The sequence below is a fragment of the Bombus affinis genome, chromosome 3 (assembly GCF_024516045.1).
Source record: "Bombus affinis isolate iyBomAffi1 chromosome 3, iyBomAffi1.2, whole genome shotgun sequence".
Taxonomy (NCBI): domain Eukaryota; kingdom Metazoa; phylum Arthropoda; class Insecta; order Hymenoptera; family Apidae; genus Bombus; species Bombus affinis.
In genome coordinates this window covers 14,313,976-14,329,791 of record NC_066346.1, presented here as the reverse complement: position 1 = coordinate 14,329,791, position 15,816 = coordinate 14,313,976, and the positions used below count along the sequence as shown (strand labels likewise).

The window sequence follows — 15,816 nt, the reverse complement described above, 5'->3', positions numbered from 1 at the left end:
AACGCCCACTGAATTAAGTGTAAATATGTAAATATGTAAATAGATATACGAATACTATACTAATCCCACAGAACACCCCTCCCCTCCCCTCCCAGTCCATCCCCTCCCATCCTGTAGTATAATATAATGTAATATTGTAATATCGTTACACGTGTATCACGTGTACCTGTATATGTGTGTACAATATGTATATAGAGTTCGTTCGTGAGCGCCGAGGCGTGCAGATGTGCCCGGCAAAGTCCACAAAATAGCAACTACCATCCAGTTGCTGCTGAGTGCCGAGACGTGCAGACGTGTGTCCAGTGCCCTGTGAAGTTCACAAAACTCCACGTGACGCCCAGCTGACGAAAGCAAATCCAACTAACCTAGCCAGGGGTTAACAGCCTCTCGACTAGTTCTTTCACACTGAACTAACTAGCTCGATGATGGCTCTATCATTTCCAACAGGCTCCCCGGAGCAAAATTATAACACCGCCATGTTTCCTCCCTCGTGGCAAGAGGGCAACGCAACTATCCTGGTAAATGACCACCACACGAAAAAACGAAAGCTCGAACCGACCAAGACAAATGTAAACAAGATTCAAACCAAACCATCAGCCAGCCAAGTGACTACCTACAATAGATTCTCAATTCTGGAGTCCACGGAAGACTCCATGATTACAACCGAAGAGGTAAATAATCTCCATACTCAAAGAATTCCCCCTCCCCCACCGATATTCATTAACGACGTAATCGACATACAGTCAATGATTAAAACTATCGAAAAAGACATCAGCAAAGAAGACTACAAGCTAAAGATTAACAACAACCAAGTGAAAATACTGCCGTCCCACCCAGACGCCTATAGAAAGTTAACCAAGCTATTAAAAACGTTAAACGCCAAATTCCACACATACCAGCTCAAACAAGAAAGACCATTTCGAGTGGTGCTACGCAATATCCATCACTCAGTCGATCTAGACGAACTAAAATGCGAACTGTCAAATCACGGCCACGAAGTAACTAACATCAGTAACATTAGGCATAGAATCACAAAAAACCCACTATCCTTATTTTTTATAGACCTAAAACAAAAAACAAACAATAAAGAAATCTACAATATCAATCGGCTGATGAACTCCATAGTTAAGTTCGAGCCACCTCTTGTAAAGAAAGAAATAATACAATGCAAGAGGTGCCAAAGGTACGGCCACACGCAGAAATACTGCAATCACAACTTCCGGTGCGTAAAATGTGCAGGTAATCACCCCACTGACCAATGCACTAAATCCCCGGAAACCCCCGCCAAGTGTATCCACTGTCAAGGAGAGCATCCTGCGAACTACAAAGGATGCTCAGCCTACAAATCGCTACATAATATAAAGTATCCAAAACTGAGACCCAAGGACATAAACATACAAGAACCTAAACCCCAAAAACTCACCACACCAACAGTATCCTATGCGCAGGCAACGCAAGGAAACGCATACAACTCGAAAACACACAGTGTACACACAGAAAATAGAATTCCCACCCCACCAAGCACGGACAACTTTACCAGACTCGAAAAACTTATCGAGAAGCAAACTGAGCAAATTAACAACTTGCTGTCACTACTCACACGCTTCATGGACAAATTCATAAGCACAGAAGCAAAATAAAACCAATGCGAATAGCTCTGTGGAACGCCAACGGTCTAGCTCAGCACAAAGCCGAACTAGAACTATTCTTAAAACAACAGCAAATCGATGTGATGCTCATATCCGAAACCCACTTCACCGACAAAAACTACCTCAAAATACACGGCTACAACTTCTACCACACCCAACACCCCAGCGGAAAGGCTCACGGCGGCACCGGAATCATAATCAAGTCAAACATCAAGCACTACGAACTTCAACCATTCCAGAAAGACTACCTCCAAGCAACAAACGTAGCAATAGAAGACTGTCATGGTACAATCACCACCTCAGCTGTATACTGCCCTCCCAGACACTCCATCGCCAAAGAAGACTTTGACCACTTCCTGGACACCCTGGCCAGCAAATTCATAGCCGGAGGAGACTACAACGCTAAACACACCCAATGGGGCAGCAGACTGGTTACAGTAAGAGGCAAAAACCTCCTCAACAGCATATTAACCAACAACCTCAACTACCTTACCACGTACGAACCCACACACTGGCCCACCGACACAAACAAAATACCCGATCTCCTTGATTTCTTCATAACTAAAAATATCTCGTCAAGACACGTCCAAATCAATTCCTCGGCTGATCTCTCCTCTGATCATTCCCCCGTGATAGTAACAGTCAGTTCAACTATCATCGAGAATACACCTAATGGCTCCATTCATAACCAACACACCAACTGGCAGCTCTTTAGAGAAGTCTTTACCCACACAACTTCAGCCTCAACCTCACTAAAAACCAATGATGAAATCGAAGCAGCCACGGAATACCTAAATGCGAGCATAATAAACGCTATCCGCGTCTCCACACCGGCAAAAACGTCCACCAGCAACCACGAATACCCCCAGTACATACTAAAAAAAATAGCAGAAAAACGTAGACTAAGAAGGATATGGCAGACCCATAGAACACCGGAGGACAAACGCAAACTAAACAACGCAACTAGAAAACTATCCAAAACCATAAAGAACTACAATAATGACCGTTTTCACAAATATCTCGCCAGCTTGTCCCCCACAGCCGACTCAAACTACTCACTATGGAAAGCCTCCAGGAAACTCACGCGCCCCCCACAAATAATACCTCCAATCCGCCGCCCGCAGGGTGGATGGGCGCGTAGCCCTATAGAAAAAGCCAACCTATTTGCCAAACATTTGACTGAAGTATTCCAACCCCATTCCTCCATAGCCGCAGCGGACGTCACCGAATACCTGCACACTCCCTTCCAAATGTCCCCTCCTATTCAACCTTTCACTTCTGCAGAGATCATAGAAGCAATCAGTCGCCTAAACCCCAAGAAAGCAGCAGGTCACGACCAAATAGGAAATAAAGCAATCAAGGAACTTCCCATAAAAGGGATTGCACTCATCGCATCAATCTTTAACGCCATCCTCCGCCTTGAACACTTTCCTAAGGCGTGGAAAATCTCACTAATCACCCTCATCCCCAAACCCGGTAAACCAATATATGAAACCAGCTCCTATCGCCCAATCAGTCTCTTACCTACCCTGTCTAAACTATTCGAGAGGATGCTCACGAATCGTCTCCTTCCACTCCTAGAAGAATTGAAGACTCTCCCAGATCACCAATTCGGCTTCCGAAAACAACACTCAACAGTAGAGCAAATCCACCGCATAACCCACATAATCAGCCAAACCCTTGAAATGAAAAAATACTGCTCAGCCGTATTCCTAGACATCCAACAGGCATTCGATAAAGTATGGCATGAAGGGCTACTCTACAAGCTTAAAAAAATCCTACCCCACCCATACTACTCCATCTTAAAATCCTACCTAACCAACAGACAATTCATAGTTAAATGTCTAGGCGCCACTTCCGCAACATTCCCAATAAAATCCGGCATACCGCAAGGTAGTGTCCTCGGACCCCTACTATTCTCCATCTACACTGCCGACTTACCCATATCAAACGAGGTAACAATAGCAACATTTGCGGACGACACAGCACTATTAGCTACCCACGCAGACCCAGCAATTGCCTCATCCACTCTCCAGCGAAGTCTCGACTCCATGGAAAAGTTGTTCCAAAAATGGGGTTTTAAAATAAACGAAAAAAAATCCTCCCATGTAACCTTCACGCTCCGAAAACAAACCTGTCCCCAGGTCACCATTAACAACACAATAATCCCAAGCAAGGACTCCGTAAGATACCTGGGCATGACCCTGGACAGGAGGCTAACCTGGGAAAAACATATCTCCGAAAAAACAAAGCAACTAAAGGAAAAACTAAGAAAATTCTATTGGCTCACGGGCCGACGCTCCAAACTAAACATACAGAACAAAATAACCCTCTACAAGGCCGTAATAAAACCTGTCTGGACCTACGGAATCCAACTATGGGGAACAGCAAGTAACTCCACCATTGAAATACTCCAACGCTTCCAATCGAAAACGCTAAGATCCCTATTAAATGCACCCTGGTATGTTACGAACGAAACAATCCACCGAGACCTCAAGATACCTACAGTCAAAGATGAAATACACAAGTTCAGAAGCAGATATAGCACAAGAGTCAACAACCACCACAACCCACTAGTCACCCAACTACTGGACACGACGGACCAGATCCGCAGACTAAAAAGAAAATACCCACTAGATTAAACCATTAGTCCTACTAAAATCAACAATATAAAACTATTATAATCCATGTCATTGTATCACGCCAAACTAAGTTACTGAAAATTCTCAACGAGAATTGATTGTAAATATTCTAATAAATAAATAAAAAAAAAAAAAAAAAAAAAAAACTCTGCGAACGGTCTTTACACCAGGGGATACAAAAAGGTATCTGAATGGCGACGGTGACAGTATCTTTTCATTCCATTTCCGTTTGTCTCGTTTAGCGAGAACGACGTGAATCCCACCGACAAAAATAAATAAAGGAAAGCGCATTATATTAAATATTGTACATTTATCGTGACCGATGCAGTGTTGGATCAGGATTCGAGGGGCTGTATCGAGAGAAAATTCTCATTGTCCCTCTCGAGACTTTTTTCCTTAGGAAAAGAAAAAGAGACTGGGATGAAGAACGGTGTGAGTTCTTTCTTTTTTTACCTGGGAGGAGCGAGGGGGATAAATGTTACACTTGCGTCTCATTAATCTTTAATTAGATAATCAATTCACTAGTTACGAAATGTCATAATAAAAAGTAGTACTCTATAGTTGGTATTTCAATAATAATAGCGTAATAATAATAATTATATTCCATAGTTTTGTTTGCAATTATCGTCTATCGAATAATTAATTAATTAATTAATTAATTAATTAACGTTTACTCCATCATGATATAACCGCGACCTATATTGTGTTTGATAATATAAAAAGAAAAACAAATCGTATAATACATATATAGTATATGTATTATATATATATAATACATATAGTATATATATATAATATATGTAATACATATATAGTATATATAGTACATATATAATATATATATAGTGTTGTATCGTTCACTTTTCGTTACAATAATAAATTGTCCACGAACGCTGACGTGCCAACAAATCCGACGTGCAAACCGCTTCCGTTTCATTCGTTTCTTTCTTTTTATTTTTTATCATCTACGGAAGTAATCTTTCGCGAATCTACAATCCATCTCTTTCTCGATGTTCGAACACACTAAGACCCATTTTTACACTCGCAATTATGTGCTCGAACTATCTTCAGAAAGAGAAAACTCATTTTTCTTTATATCTGTTGCACACACACACACCCATCACATATCGTATTTTTACGATTCGTTCGCAAATGAACGCCGATTCTTAGCAATTGTGTCATCTTCGTTAGTAATTAATTATTAATAAAATCAAACGATAAAATGACTCGTGTAGATCGCGATCGTCGGATTGGTACACAATAGCGTTCGATTGTTCGCTCTTAAAGAGTTTACTACCAAAAAAGGTATACCACTTTCAGATTTACAACACTGCCCTAAACACAGCCATACTAAGCCAAATACTTTTGGGTCTTCGTCGTTACGTTTATTCTTTTTACTAGTAAAATCGTTTACTTAAATCTACAGTCGATAACCATCCGCATTTCGTAGATTGTTATTTTTTGTTCTTTGTATTACTCTGTTTCTTATCGTTTTCATCTCACTTTTAGAAATTTCAGACGCACGACAAGATTTGTTTCTCAACCGATTTATAGTTGACCCGCTCGATTTAACTGCTATCACATAATTCTACATAATTATCTTTTTTTCTCTTTCTTTTTGTCCTTTTATATGACGATCTTGGAAAGACGAATCTACGACGTTCTTTCTATAAAACTAGTCCGAGGGACGAAGGACGTAGAGAAAAACCGGTGGATGGAGGAAAGAAAGGGCGAGAAAGAGAATACATAACAAAAGGAATGTTTCGGAATCGATTGACGATTCACATTAACCGATTTATAAAAGAATTTAAAATAGTCTAAAAATAACAAAAAGCGATCTTTCGAATTTGGAACTTAATTGAGTGAAAGAAAACCGGTTATCTTAAACGAACCATTCTCGTTAAACTTACCCCCGTCCAACCCCGCGATTAAAATTTTCAAGGCAAAAAACATTCGCCAATCGTTCGTTAGATTCTTTCTTTATTTTTATAAAAAAAAAAGAAAAATGCTTTTTGCCTTCTTTTATAACGAATTCAAAGGGTACCGATGTATATAAGACAAATGGAAATGTACCATGTTATATGTATATAGATATATCTGATGATAAATGTATCAGAATGAGTCAAATACATTTTTCAAGAGGTAACGTGTCTCTCAAACGGGTCATGATTTCTCTGGCTTTTTGTTTCGAATCGGACCGCGCTTTCGTCGACGGAAACGCCACGTTTAAATATGAATCTTACACCGGTTGCATGTGCCATTAATGATTCTGATTATGATTAAATCGGTTATAGCTTGGTTACATGGTGGCTACATTGTACATCGTGTATTTAAAAAATATCCGACGAAACGGACTTCAGAAGTACACCTTCACGCATCATTCGTTACCAACTAGTCATTTAAATAGGTATCGAAGAAAAAAGAGAGAGGAAAAGTTACACTTACAGTTTACTATGATACAGCACTGGCATAGTCACATACTTCGGTATGTATGTGTACTTGTATCTGTATTTGTATTTCCTTTTCTCGGGTTTATCGTGCACAGAGATATCCTATTATAATTATAACGCGTGTGTGTGGATCCCTTTCTCGCTTTTTTCCCGAATATTAACACTATACTTATATGTTTTGAATTTTTCTTTCGTGATAATATTAATAGTAATAATGGTAATAATAATAGGAAGAATAATAATAAAAATAATATTATTAATAATAATAGTAGTAGTAGTAGAGTAATAATAGTAATTATAATAATTAAGAATCAATAAGAATTATATATAATAGCAATAATAATAATAATAATAAATTCATAATAGACAGGGAAATTAATAATAATCGTTATTATTATCGTAATAATAGTATAGTATGTACAGAACGATTTTCATGCGAGGGTCCTTTTCGATTACGCTTCGTAGCTACATATTTTGATTGAACTGTACATGTTGGACCCTCGGTTTGAAAAACTTTTGTTGTCAAAATTAACACGATTTATAAATCCTCCCATTAGTAAGCTTGTGAATTTCTACTTTTTGGTTGCGACACCGTTAATCCGCGTTGTCTCGCCTGTCCTGTTATTAGGTTTCTTTCCCATAGGACAATTTAGCAGATTATTTTGAAGGTTAATTTCAGAATGATCCATAAAATTTAATGGTGCTAAGGTTTCGGCACAACCTTCGGCAACCGTTGCGATCTCTTAATAACAAATTAACCTAAGTTAACATTACTTAACTTTCCACTAAATTCTTTTCTCCCTTCCTTACATACAATGTTGTTGATTTCTTTTTCAATATCTTTCCATTTTCATACAGTTCGTTTTTTTTTCTTGTTATATACTTTGCATCTTGTCACGATAATAATAATAGTGGTATATAATAACTGCATATAATCGCTACGCTAATAATATTTGAACTATTAATTATTAATTAACGTTAAGTATACACAACACATTTGTACGATTTCACTCAGCCTGCACGAGCAGCAGCGAGGGAAGGTGATATAGATGAAAAAGTCATGTGTAAGGGGAATAAAAGTTTGGGCAGAGACATAGTGTGTGTTTCTTTTGTATATGTATGTGTATTAGGGGATAAAGTATTAATAGTCTCTCTTGATTTCATGTGTGTATAGTTTCAAATTAATTGTTTCTCGTCGTTCCACTGGTTCGCAATTGGGGAGCCGAGGTTGAGATACGAGAATACAATAACGTAAGTTCAAATGTCCATTGAGCCAGCTGTAGAATCTTCGCGGAGCATCTAAGCAGCACCACAACACGCTGTATCGCTCCTGCACCTTAACTCGGAGATAGAAAAAGAAAACGCGTCATCCGGGATTAATTTGGTCGCACCAGTGGTACTCTGACCCGTCTCTGAACATCAGCACTTGGTCAGTGTACCGGACGTAAGTAGTTGTACCTGATCTCCACGAAGCTAGGAACGCAGAACGGATGGAAGTTACTCTCTCTGTTCTCATGACAGAGAGGTGGAACAGCGACCGTTCTTTCTAAACGGTTGACATACGATGCAAGATCATCGTTCGCCCACTAACATAGTCACTCGTGTTAACCGACTTCACTAATAGTCACTACAATCCTTCGACAAATTTTGAAAGTTGATCTTGTGGCGTCATGGGCGTCACTTCACTCGAGTCTGTGCCACTAGTGGGTGGTGGAACTGGAGATGGATGATGTGGCATGGTACCCGGGTGACCAGTCGGTGCACCAGTTCCACCACTCAGCTGCGAAAGCATCATTTCACTTGGCCCACCGAGTTCATGAGCCGGTGAATGTGTTGGTGTACCATGAGGTGGATGGTGATGAGGCGATGGCACCGGCCCTGATCGAGGAGAAGGAACTGGCTGATTACGTGGAGAAGGAACCGGTCGTGGGGAAGGATTTGGTTGAGGAGAACGAATTGGCGGTGGAGATCGAACGGACTGCATTAATTGTTGCTGTACAGAAATCCCTGGAGGCCCCATCACACCTTGCGGAGAAGGTACCGGAGGTGGTGTTGGTTTTAAGCCAGGTTGACCGTATCCTTGTTCGCTAAAGCCACCATAACCTGGAGAAGAATACGCGGAATCGTGGCAAGCGTTAGACCACGAACCAAGCGGCTCGACGAATCTCGTTTTCTCCAGAATTAAATAATTCTTACCGAGAAGGGGCGGCCTTATATGTCGCTGTTGACCGTAAGGCGGTGCTGGTGGTTGTGTAAATTGTTGTTGTTGTTGTTGCTGCTGCTGTTGCTGCTGCTGCGGGTGTTGTTGCTGCTGCGACGGGTGCTGGTGCCTTTGCAATACTAGCATTTGCTGTTTATACCATTGTGGTGGTTGCTGTTGAACAGGTTGCTGCTGTTGCTGCTGTTGTTGCTGCTGTTGATTTAGCATTGCCTGTATTTGCATTCTGCCTTGCTGTTGTTGTTGTTGTTGGTGGTGGTGGTGGTGCTGCTGCTGCTGCTGCTGAGACATTATATGCTGCAGAGCAGGTTGTTGCTGCGGCTGATTAGGACCCAAAGGTCCGCCCACTCCTCCACCGTATTGACCACTTTGTTGTTGATTTAGAGCGAGTGCCTATTAATTTAAAAAATTATATGGTAATAGAAATTATTAAAATCGAAAATGTCAGCAGACAAATAATATAGAAGAAATTAATCGTCATACCCGTTGTTTGATAAAAGCAGCCATAATCGGTGGATTGCTTTTGAGTATTTGAAGTATTTGGTTTTGTTGTTCAGGAGTATGGGGATTCTTTAGAGTTTGCATAAGTTGCTGCAATACATGCTTGTGCATGTTGCTTTGAGTTTGAGGACCAACTTGATTAACCGGACCACCGAGAACTCCAGCTTGCCTAGGCATCTGTCCTCCCATAGCTATTGCTGGCAGCCCTTGATGTTGTTGCTGCTGTTGCATTAACTGTTGCGGCGTTTGCTGTCTCAAACCAGGATTCTGTTGCATCAGTGCACTTGGCTGATACCTACTGTAAATAAAGGTGTAGCTTTAATACCTCTTTTTATATACATATATGTGTACGGTATTTTAATTATTATATTCAATAACTCACCTTGCTGTCCATTGATCCATTGGAATAAGATGTGTACCGCCAGAATTTGGCATTTGTACAGGCATTGGACGTTGCATAGGAGGTGGTGGCATTACGCCACCTGTTTGTCCTCCTACGCCAACTCCAGCACCAACTCCACCACCTGGCGTTACTTTACCATAACCATGCGGTACTTGTTGCCGTGCAGCTTCTTCTTGTACTTGCTTAACAACTTGGAGAACGTGAGCAGGTGGCGTTTGAGTTTCAGGTTTCAATCCTATTCCAGGTTGATGTGGCGAAGGTAAATTGGTAGGACTGACACCTGGTTTCATAGCAACACCTGTGGTCATAGTAACATTTGAACTCTGTTGTCCGGATTGCATCGCTCCCACTGGACCTGTGGGTCTGCTATTCATTGCAGCCATTCGTCTCCTGAAACACATTAAAAAGAAAGATATACACCTAACTTATATACATAGGATATACATACACCTAGTTATCTTTGGAAATTATTATTCTAACGTTGCTGCTGTTGTTATTATTATTATTATTATTATTATTATTATTATTATTATTATTATTATTATTATTATTATTATTATTACTATTACTACTAATACTACTATTACTACTACTACTACTACTACTACTACTACTACTACTACTACTGCTACTGCTACTACTACTACTACTACTACTACTACTACCACTACCACTACTACTGACGTATTTACCTTAACAACTGCGCTTGCTGTAGCCGCTGTTGAAGCTGTTGTTGTTTCAGCTTATGTTTGATGTTCGAACAGAATGGAACAAGACATTTAGTCTCTTGGCAGTGTTTAGCATGATAACAGCACAACGCTATTAATTGTTTACAGATTGGACAGCCACCGTTCGTTTTTCGTTTGCAAACTTTAGTATGCGTTACTACTCTCTTCATCTTTTGACAACTTGTTAAACGACAGTTAGCATCTCTACATTGGCACGCGTGCACCAACGATTGAATACATCTTTGAATTGAAAGTTTACGCGCCTCCTATTATAAAATAAAAATATTTATTATAAATATTCATAGCAAAATTATTAATATATTCAGTTAATAAAAATATATTTTTACCTGTGGATTAGCTTGTTTAGCATCGGCCGGCGATGAACCATCATCCAAATCTAAACCAAGTTTTTCCATATGATGAGGATGACCGTCTTTTTCTTTACAGCTTATACACAGATCAAAATCCTAGCATAATAAATAATAACATTAGATTGTTTGAAAATTGGATGATACATGTTTACAGATGATTGTTTTAATACTTACATCACAAACCGTACAATGATATCTTGTTTCTACATGGCTCTTACAATTATTGCAAGTATAGACAAACTTGTCTTGACCTTGATTGTGCAATTCGTATAGCATAGACATAGAACTAAATTTCGCGCGCCTTAAGGAAAAGAATTCATAATGTCTTTCTCTAGCCATTGTAAAGAAAGCATCGCGGCCATCCATAAGGTCACAATTAATAACTGGATCAGGATCTTGAATAGGCTAAAACGTGCATTATTTTCAAACGTAAGAATACGATTCGATTATTAAAAAAAATAATAAATATAAATTAATCCTAAATACTTACTGCTAATATTACATCCCATTATATTATATATGGCCCTGGGCCCATAACCTGTTGAGAAGAGAGAAAAACGTGTGGATAAAGTGTAAGATACAAAGTATATATTTGACTTAATAATGAAATACAGGAATACAATTTGAGCTGGTCCAGATCCGCACGCTAGCAGTGTTACTTTATGACTGAGAACCCCGAAGCCAACGTCGCCTGTCTACCGTATTGGGTCTGCCTCCCTGCTATTCCTTTGTCTATATGCTGTCGATGGCTTCAGCGCTTGAGAAAGCTAAAAAGACCAGATGTGGAGTTTTCCTAGAAGTGGTGATCACTTCAACAAAAATAAACGAAAGATCCTTACCTCCCTCGCTCTTAGGTATGCGATGTCGTCCATAATGTCCAACCGAAGATAGTGCGTATTTCTTCTACCGCTCGGTGGTGCGGACATTCTGGACGCTGGGTCTCGCCGAGTTGGTAATATTCTAGTCACGCCTCCAAAAGGAAAACAGGCGACTGATTCGCGACGGCGAAACAAAGTCGGTAGCTCTGCTTCCATCGTAACGACCGAATGTCCCGATCCTTCTCCGCCACGATCGCTCATTCGTCTCACCTGTCCACACAAACATCAAGATAGTTTCGATACGCGAGAACTGTCGTAGTGACGATCGAGCCTGGCGAAAGTCAAATTGACCAACTTCATCTTTGGACAATCTCACAATTTCGCAATTTCATCGTCCAAGTACACGATTGATTCTCACAAAACCTCTAGTTCCTTAGAGCTTAATGCCACGCTCATCTTTTCATTTTTATCGCATATTGTCTCACCACTTGCGATACTTGTAATTACTTTTCTCTACTTTTCAATTTTGGAGTTGGTCAATGTGATTTCCGAATGGCTCGATTGACTATGCGAGTCTTGGATAAAGATGACAATTCAACTATTCAGATTAGTCATGTTGCTTCGTCAAACGATTTGAATTCAAGCAATTCGAAACCATTTTGTCAATGTGAACCTATTATTTTACCAATGTGAATCTGTAATTTTGCTTGAAATATCCTTCCAAGTTTTTATGATGATTCAGATTGGTCAAGTTACCTGAATCAAGCAACTATTTTCAAGTTACTTGAAACTATTTTGTTAACGCGTACAGTTGCTTGAATCAAGCAACTATTTTTAAGTAACTCGAAACTATTTTGTCAGTGTGAAACTATATAGACACTAGTTAATTCCCATACACATGTATAATGTATAATGTATAAACAGAGCTATTTTTTCAGATCAGAAAGTACGATCAATCTTTTTCTTTAAATATATTATGCAAACGTTGAACAACGTTATGTTTTGTTAAGCTAACAGGATACACTAAAAATACATTATCACATACATTATCCGGTTCGTTCGTGAGTGCCGAGGCGTGCAGACGTGTGTCCAGTGCCCGGCAATGTTCACAAAGCAGCACGTGACCATCCAGTTGCTGCTGAGTGCCGAGACGTGCAGACGTGTGTCCAGTGCCCTGTGAAGTTCACAAAATTCCACGTGACGCCCATCTGTCGAAAGCGAATCCAACTAACCTAGCCAGGGGTTAACAGCCTCTCGACTAGTTCTTTCACACTGAATTAACTAGCTCGATGATGGCTCTATCATTCCCAACAGGCTCCCCGGAGCTAAATTATAACACCGCCATTTTTCCTCCCCCGTGGCAAGAGGGCAACACATCTATCCTGGTAAACGACCATCACACGAAAAAACGAAAGCTCGAACCAACCAAGACAAATGTAAACAAGAGTCAAACTAAACCATCAGCCAGCCAGGTGACCACCTACAATAGATTTTCAATACTGGAGTCCACGGAAGACTCCATGATTACAACCGAAAAGGTAAATAATCTCCATACTCAAAGAATTCCCCCTCCCCCACCGATATTCATTAACGACGTAATCGACATACAGTCAATGATTAAGACTATCGAAAAAGACATCAGCAAAGAGGACTACAAGTTAAAGATTAACAACAACCACGTGAAAATACTGCCGACCCACCCAGACGCCTATAGAAAGTTAACCAAGCTATTAAAAACGTTAAACGCTAAATTCCACACATACCAGCTCAAACAAGAAAGACCATTTCGAGTGGTGCTACGCAATATCCATCACTCAGTCGATCTAGACGAACTAAAATGCGAATTGTCAAATCACGGCCACGAAGTAACTAACATCAGTAACATTAGGCATAGAATCACAAAAAACCCACTATCCTTATTTTTTATAGACCTAAAACAAAAAACAAACAATAAAGAAATCTACAATATCAATCGGCTGATGAACTCCATAGTTAAGTTCGAGCCACCTCTTGTAAAGAAAGAAATAATACAATGCAAGAGGTGCCAAAGGTACGGCCACACGCAGAAATACTGCAATCACAACTTCCGGTGCGTAAAATGTGCAGGTAATCACCCCACTGACCAATGCACTAAATCCCCGGAAACCCCCGCCAAGTGTATCCACTGTCAAGGAGAGCATCCTGCGAACTACAAAGGATGCTCAGCCTACAAACACTACATAATATAGTGTATCCAAAACTGAGACCCAAGGACATAACCATACAAGAACCTAAACCCCAAAAACTCACTACACCAACAGTATCCTATGCGCAGGCAACGCAAGGAAACGTAAACAACTCGAAAACACACATTGTACACACAGAAAATAGAATTCCCACCCCACAAAACACAGACAACTTTACCAGACTCGAAAAACTTATCGAGAAGCAAACTGAGCAAATTAACAACTTGCTGTCACTACTCACACTCTTCATGGACAAATTCATACGCACAGAAGCAAAATAAAACCAATGCGAATAGCTCTGTGGAACGCCAACGGTCTAGCTCAGCACAAATTTGAACTAGAACTATTCTTAAAACAACAGCAAATCGATGTGATGCTCATATCCGAAACCCACTTCACCGACAAAAACTACGTCAAAATACACGGCTACAACTTCTACCACACACAACACCCCAGCGGAAAGGCCCACGGCGGCACCGGAATAATAATCAAATCAAACATCAAGCACTACGAACTTCCACCATTCCAGAAAGACTACCTCCAAGCAACAAACGTAGCAATAGAAGACTGTCATGGTACAATCACCACTTCAGCTGTATACTGCCCTCCCAGACACTCCATCGCCAAAGAAGACTTCGACAACTTCCTGGACACCCTGGGCAATAGATTCATAGCCGGAGGAGACTACAACGCCAAACACACCCAATGGGGCAGCAGACTAGTTACAGTAAGAGGTAAAAACCTCCTCAACAGCATAATAACCAATAACCTCAACTACCTTACCACATACGAACCCACACACTGGCCCACCGACACAAACAAAATACCCGATCTCCTTGATTTCATCATAACTAAAAATATCTCGTCAAGACACGTCCAAATCAATTCCTCGGCTGATCTCTCCTCTGATCATTCCCCCGTGATAGTAACAGTCAGTTCAACTATCATCGAGAATACACCTAATGGCTCCATTCATAACCAACACACCAACTGGCAGCTCTTTAGAGAAATCTTCACACACACAACTTCAGCCTCAACTTCACTAAAAGCCAACGAAGAAATCGAAGCAGCCACGGAATACCTAAACACGAGCATAATAAACGCTATCCGCTTCTCCACACCGGCAATAACGTCCATCAGCAAACACGAATATCCCCAGTACATATTAAAAAAAATAGCAGAAAAACGTAGACTAAGAAGAGTATGGCAGACCCATAGAACACCGGAGGACAAACGCAAACTAAACAACGCAACTAGAAAACTATCCAAAACCATAAAAAACTACAATAATGACTGTTTTCACAAATATCTCGCCAGCTTGTCCCCCACAGCCGACTCCAACTACTCACTATGGAAGGCCTCCAGGAAACTCACGCGCCCCCCACAAATAATACCTCCAATCCGCCGCCCGCAAGGCGGATGGGCGCGTAGCCTTATAGAAAAAGCCAACCTATTTGCCAAACACTTGTCTGAAGTATTCAAACTCCATTCCTCCGTAGCTGCTGCAGACGTTACCGAATACCTGCACACTCCCTTCCAAATGTCCCCTCCTATTGAGCCCATCACTTCTGCAGAGATTATACAAGCAATCAGTCGGCCAAACCCCAAGAAAGCAGCAGGTCACGACCTAATAGGAAATAAAGCAATCAAGCAACTTCCCATAAAAGGGATTGCACTCGTCGCATCAATCTTTAACGCTATCCTCCGCCTTCAACACTTTTCCAAGGCTTGGAAAATCTCACTAATCACCCTCATCCCTAAACCCGGTAAACCAAAATATGAAACCACCTCCTATCGCCCAATCAGTCTTT

The 15,816-nt window shown here is 40.6% G+C and overlaps 3 protein-coding genes and 1 long non-coding RNA gene across 5 annotated transcripts in view; all 4 read right to left on the bottom strand.

Moving 5' to 3' along the window:
- The window catches only part of LOC126914807 (A disintegrin and metalloproteinase with thrombospondin motifs 3-like), a 434,443-nt gene that overhangs the window by 9,741 nt on the left and 408,886 nt on the right, over positions 1-15,816 (bottom strand). The window lies entirely within an intron of this gene.
- LOC126914799 (A disintegrin and metalloproteinase with thrombospondin motifs 3-like) overlaps positions 1-15,816 on the bottom strand; it is a 97,216-nt gene that overhangs the window by 8,829 nt on the left and 72,571 nt on the right. Inside the window, exon 5 of one of the 2 annotated variants that reach the window (XM_050719221.1) lies at positions 11,974-12,050. The exons of the other annotated variant lie outside the window; for it this stretch is intronic. Coding sequence (XP_050575178.1) covers positions 12,047-12,050 — 4 coding nt within the window. The 3' untranslated portion in view covers positions 11,974-12,046. Of the gene's footprint in view, positions 1-11,973; positions 12,051-15,816 lie in introns of those variants that run through there. 2 annotated transcript variants of the gene reach the window in all.
- On the bottom strand, positions 7,107-11,252 carry LOC126914669 (CREB-binding protein-like). The gene is made up of 7 exons (XM_050718903.1): positions 11,137-11,252; positions 10,939-11,058; positions 10,556-10,857; positions 9,843-10,253; positions 9,443-9,755; positions 8,938-9,352; positions 7,107-8,844 (listed from the first exon to the last, which is right to left on the bottom strand). Exons 1-7 carry the CDS (start codon positions 11,242-11,244, stop codon positions 8,369-8,371), a joined length of 2,145 nt encoding a protein of 714 aa, XP_050574860.1. The 5' UTR covers positions 11,245-11,252; the 3' UTR covers positions 7,107-8,368.
- LOC126914882 (uncharacterized) lies at positions 11,529-11,912 on the bottom strand. Its single transcript, XR_007709903.1, has 2 exons — positions 11,802-11,912; positions 11,529-11,729 (listed from the first exon to the last, which is right to left on the bottom strand). It is a non-coding gene; the product is annotated as an uncharacterized LOC126914882 (long non-coding RNA).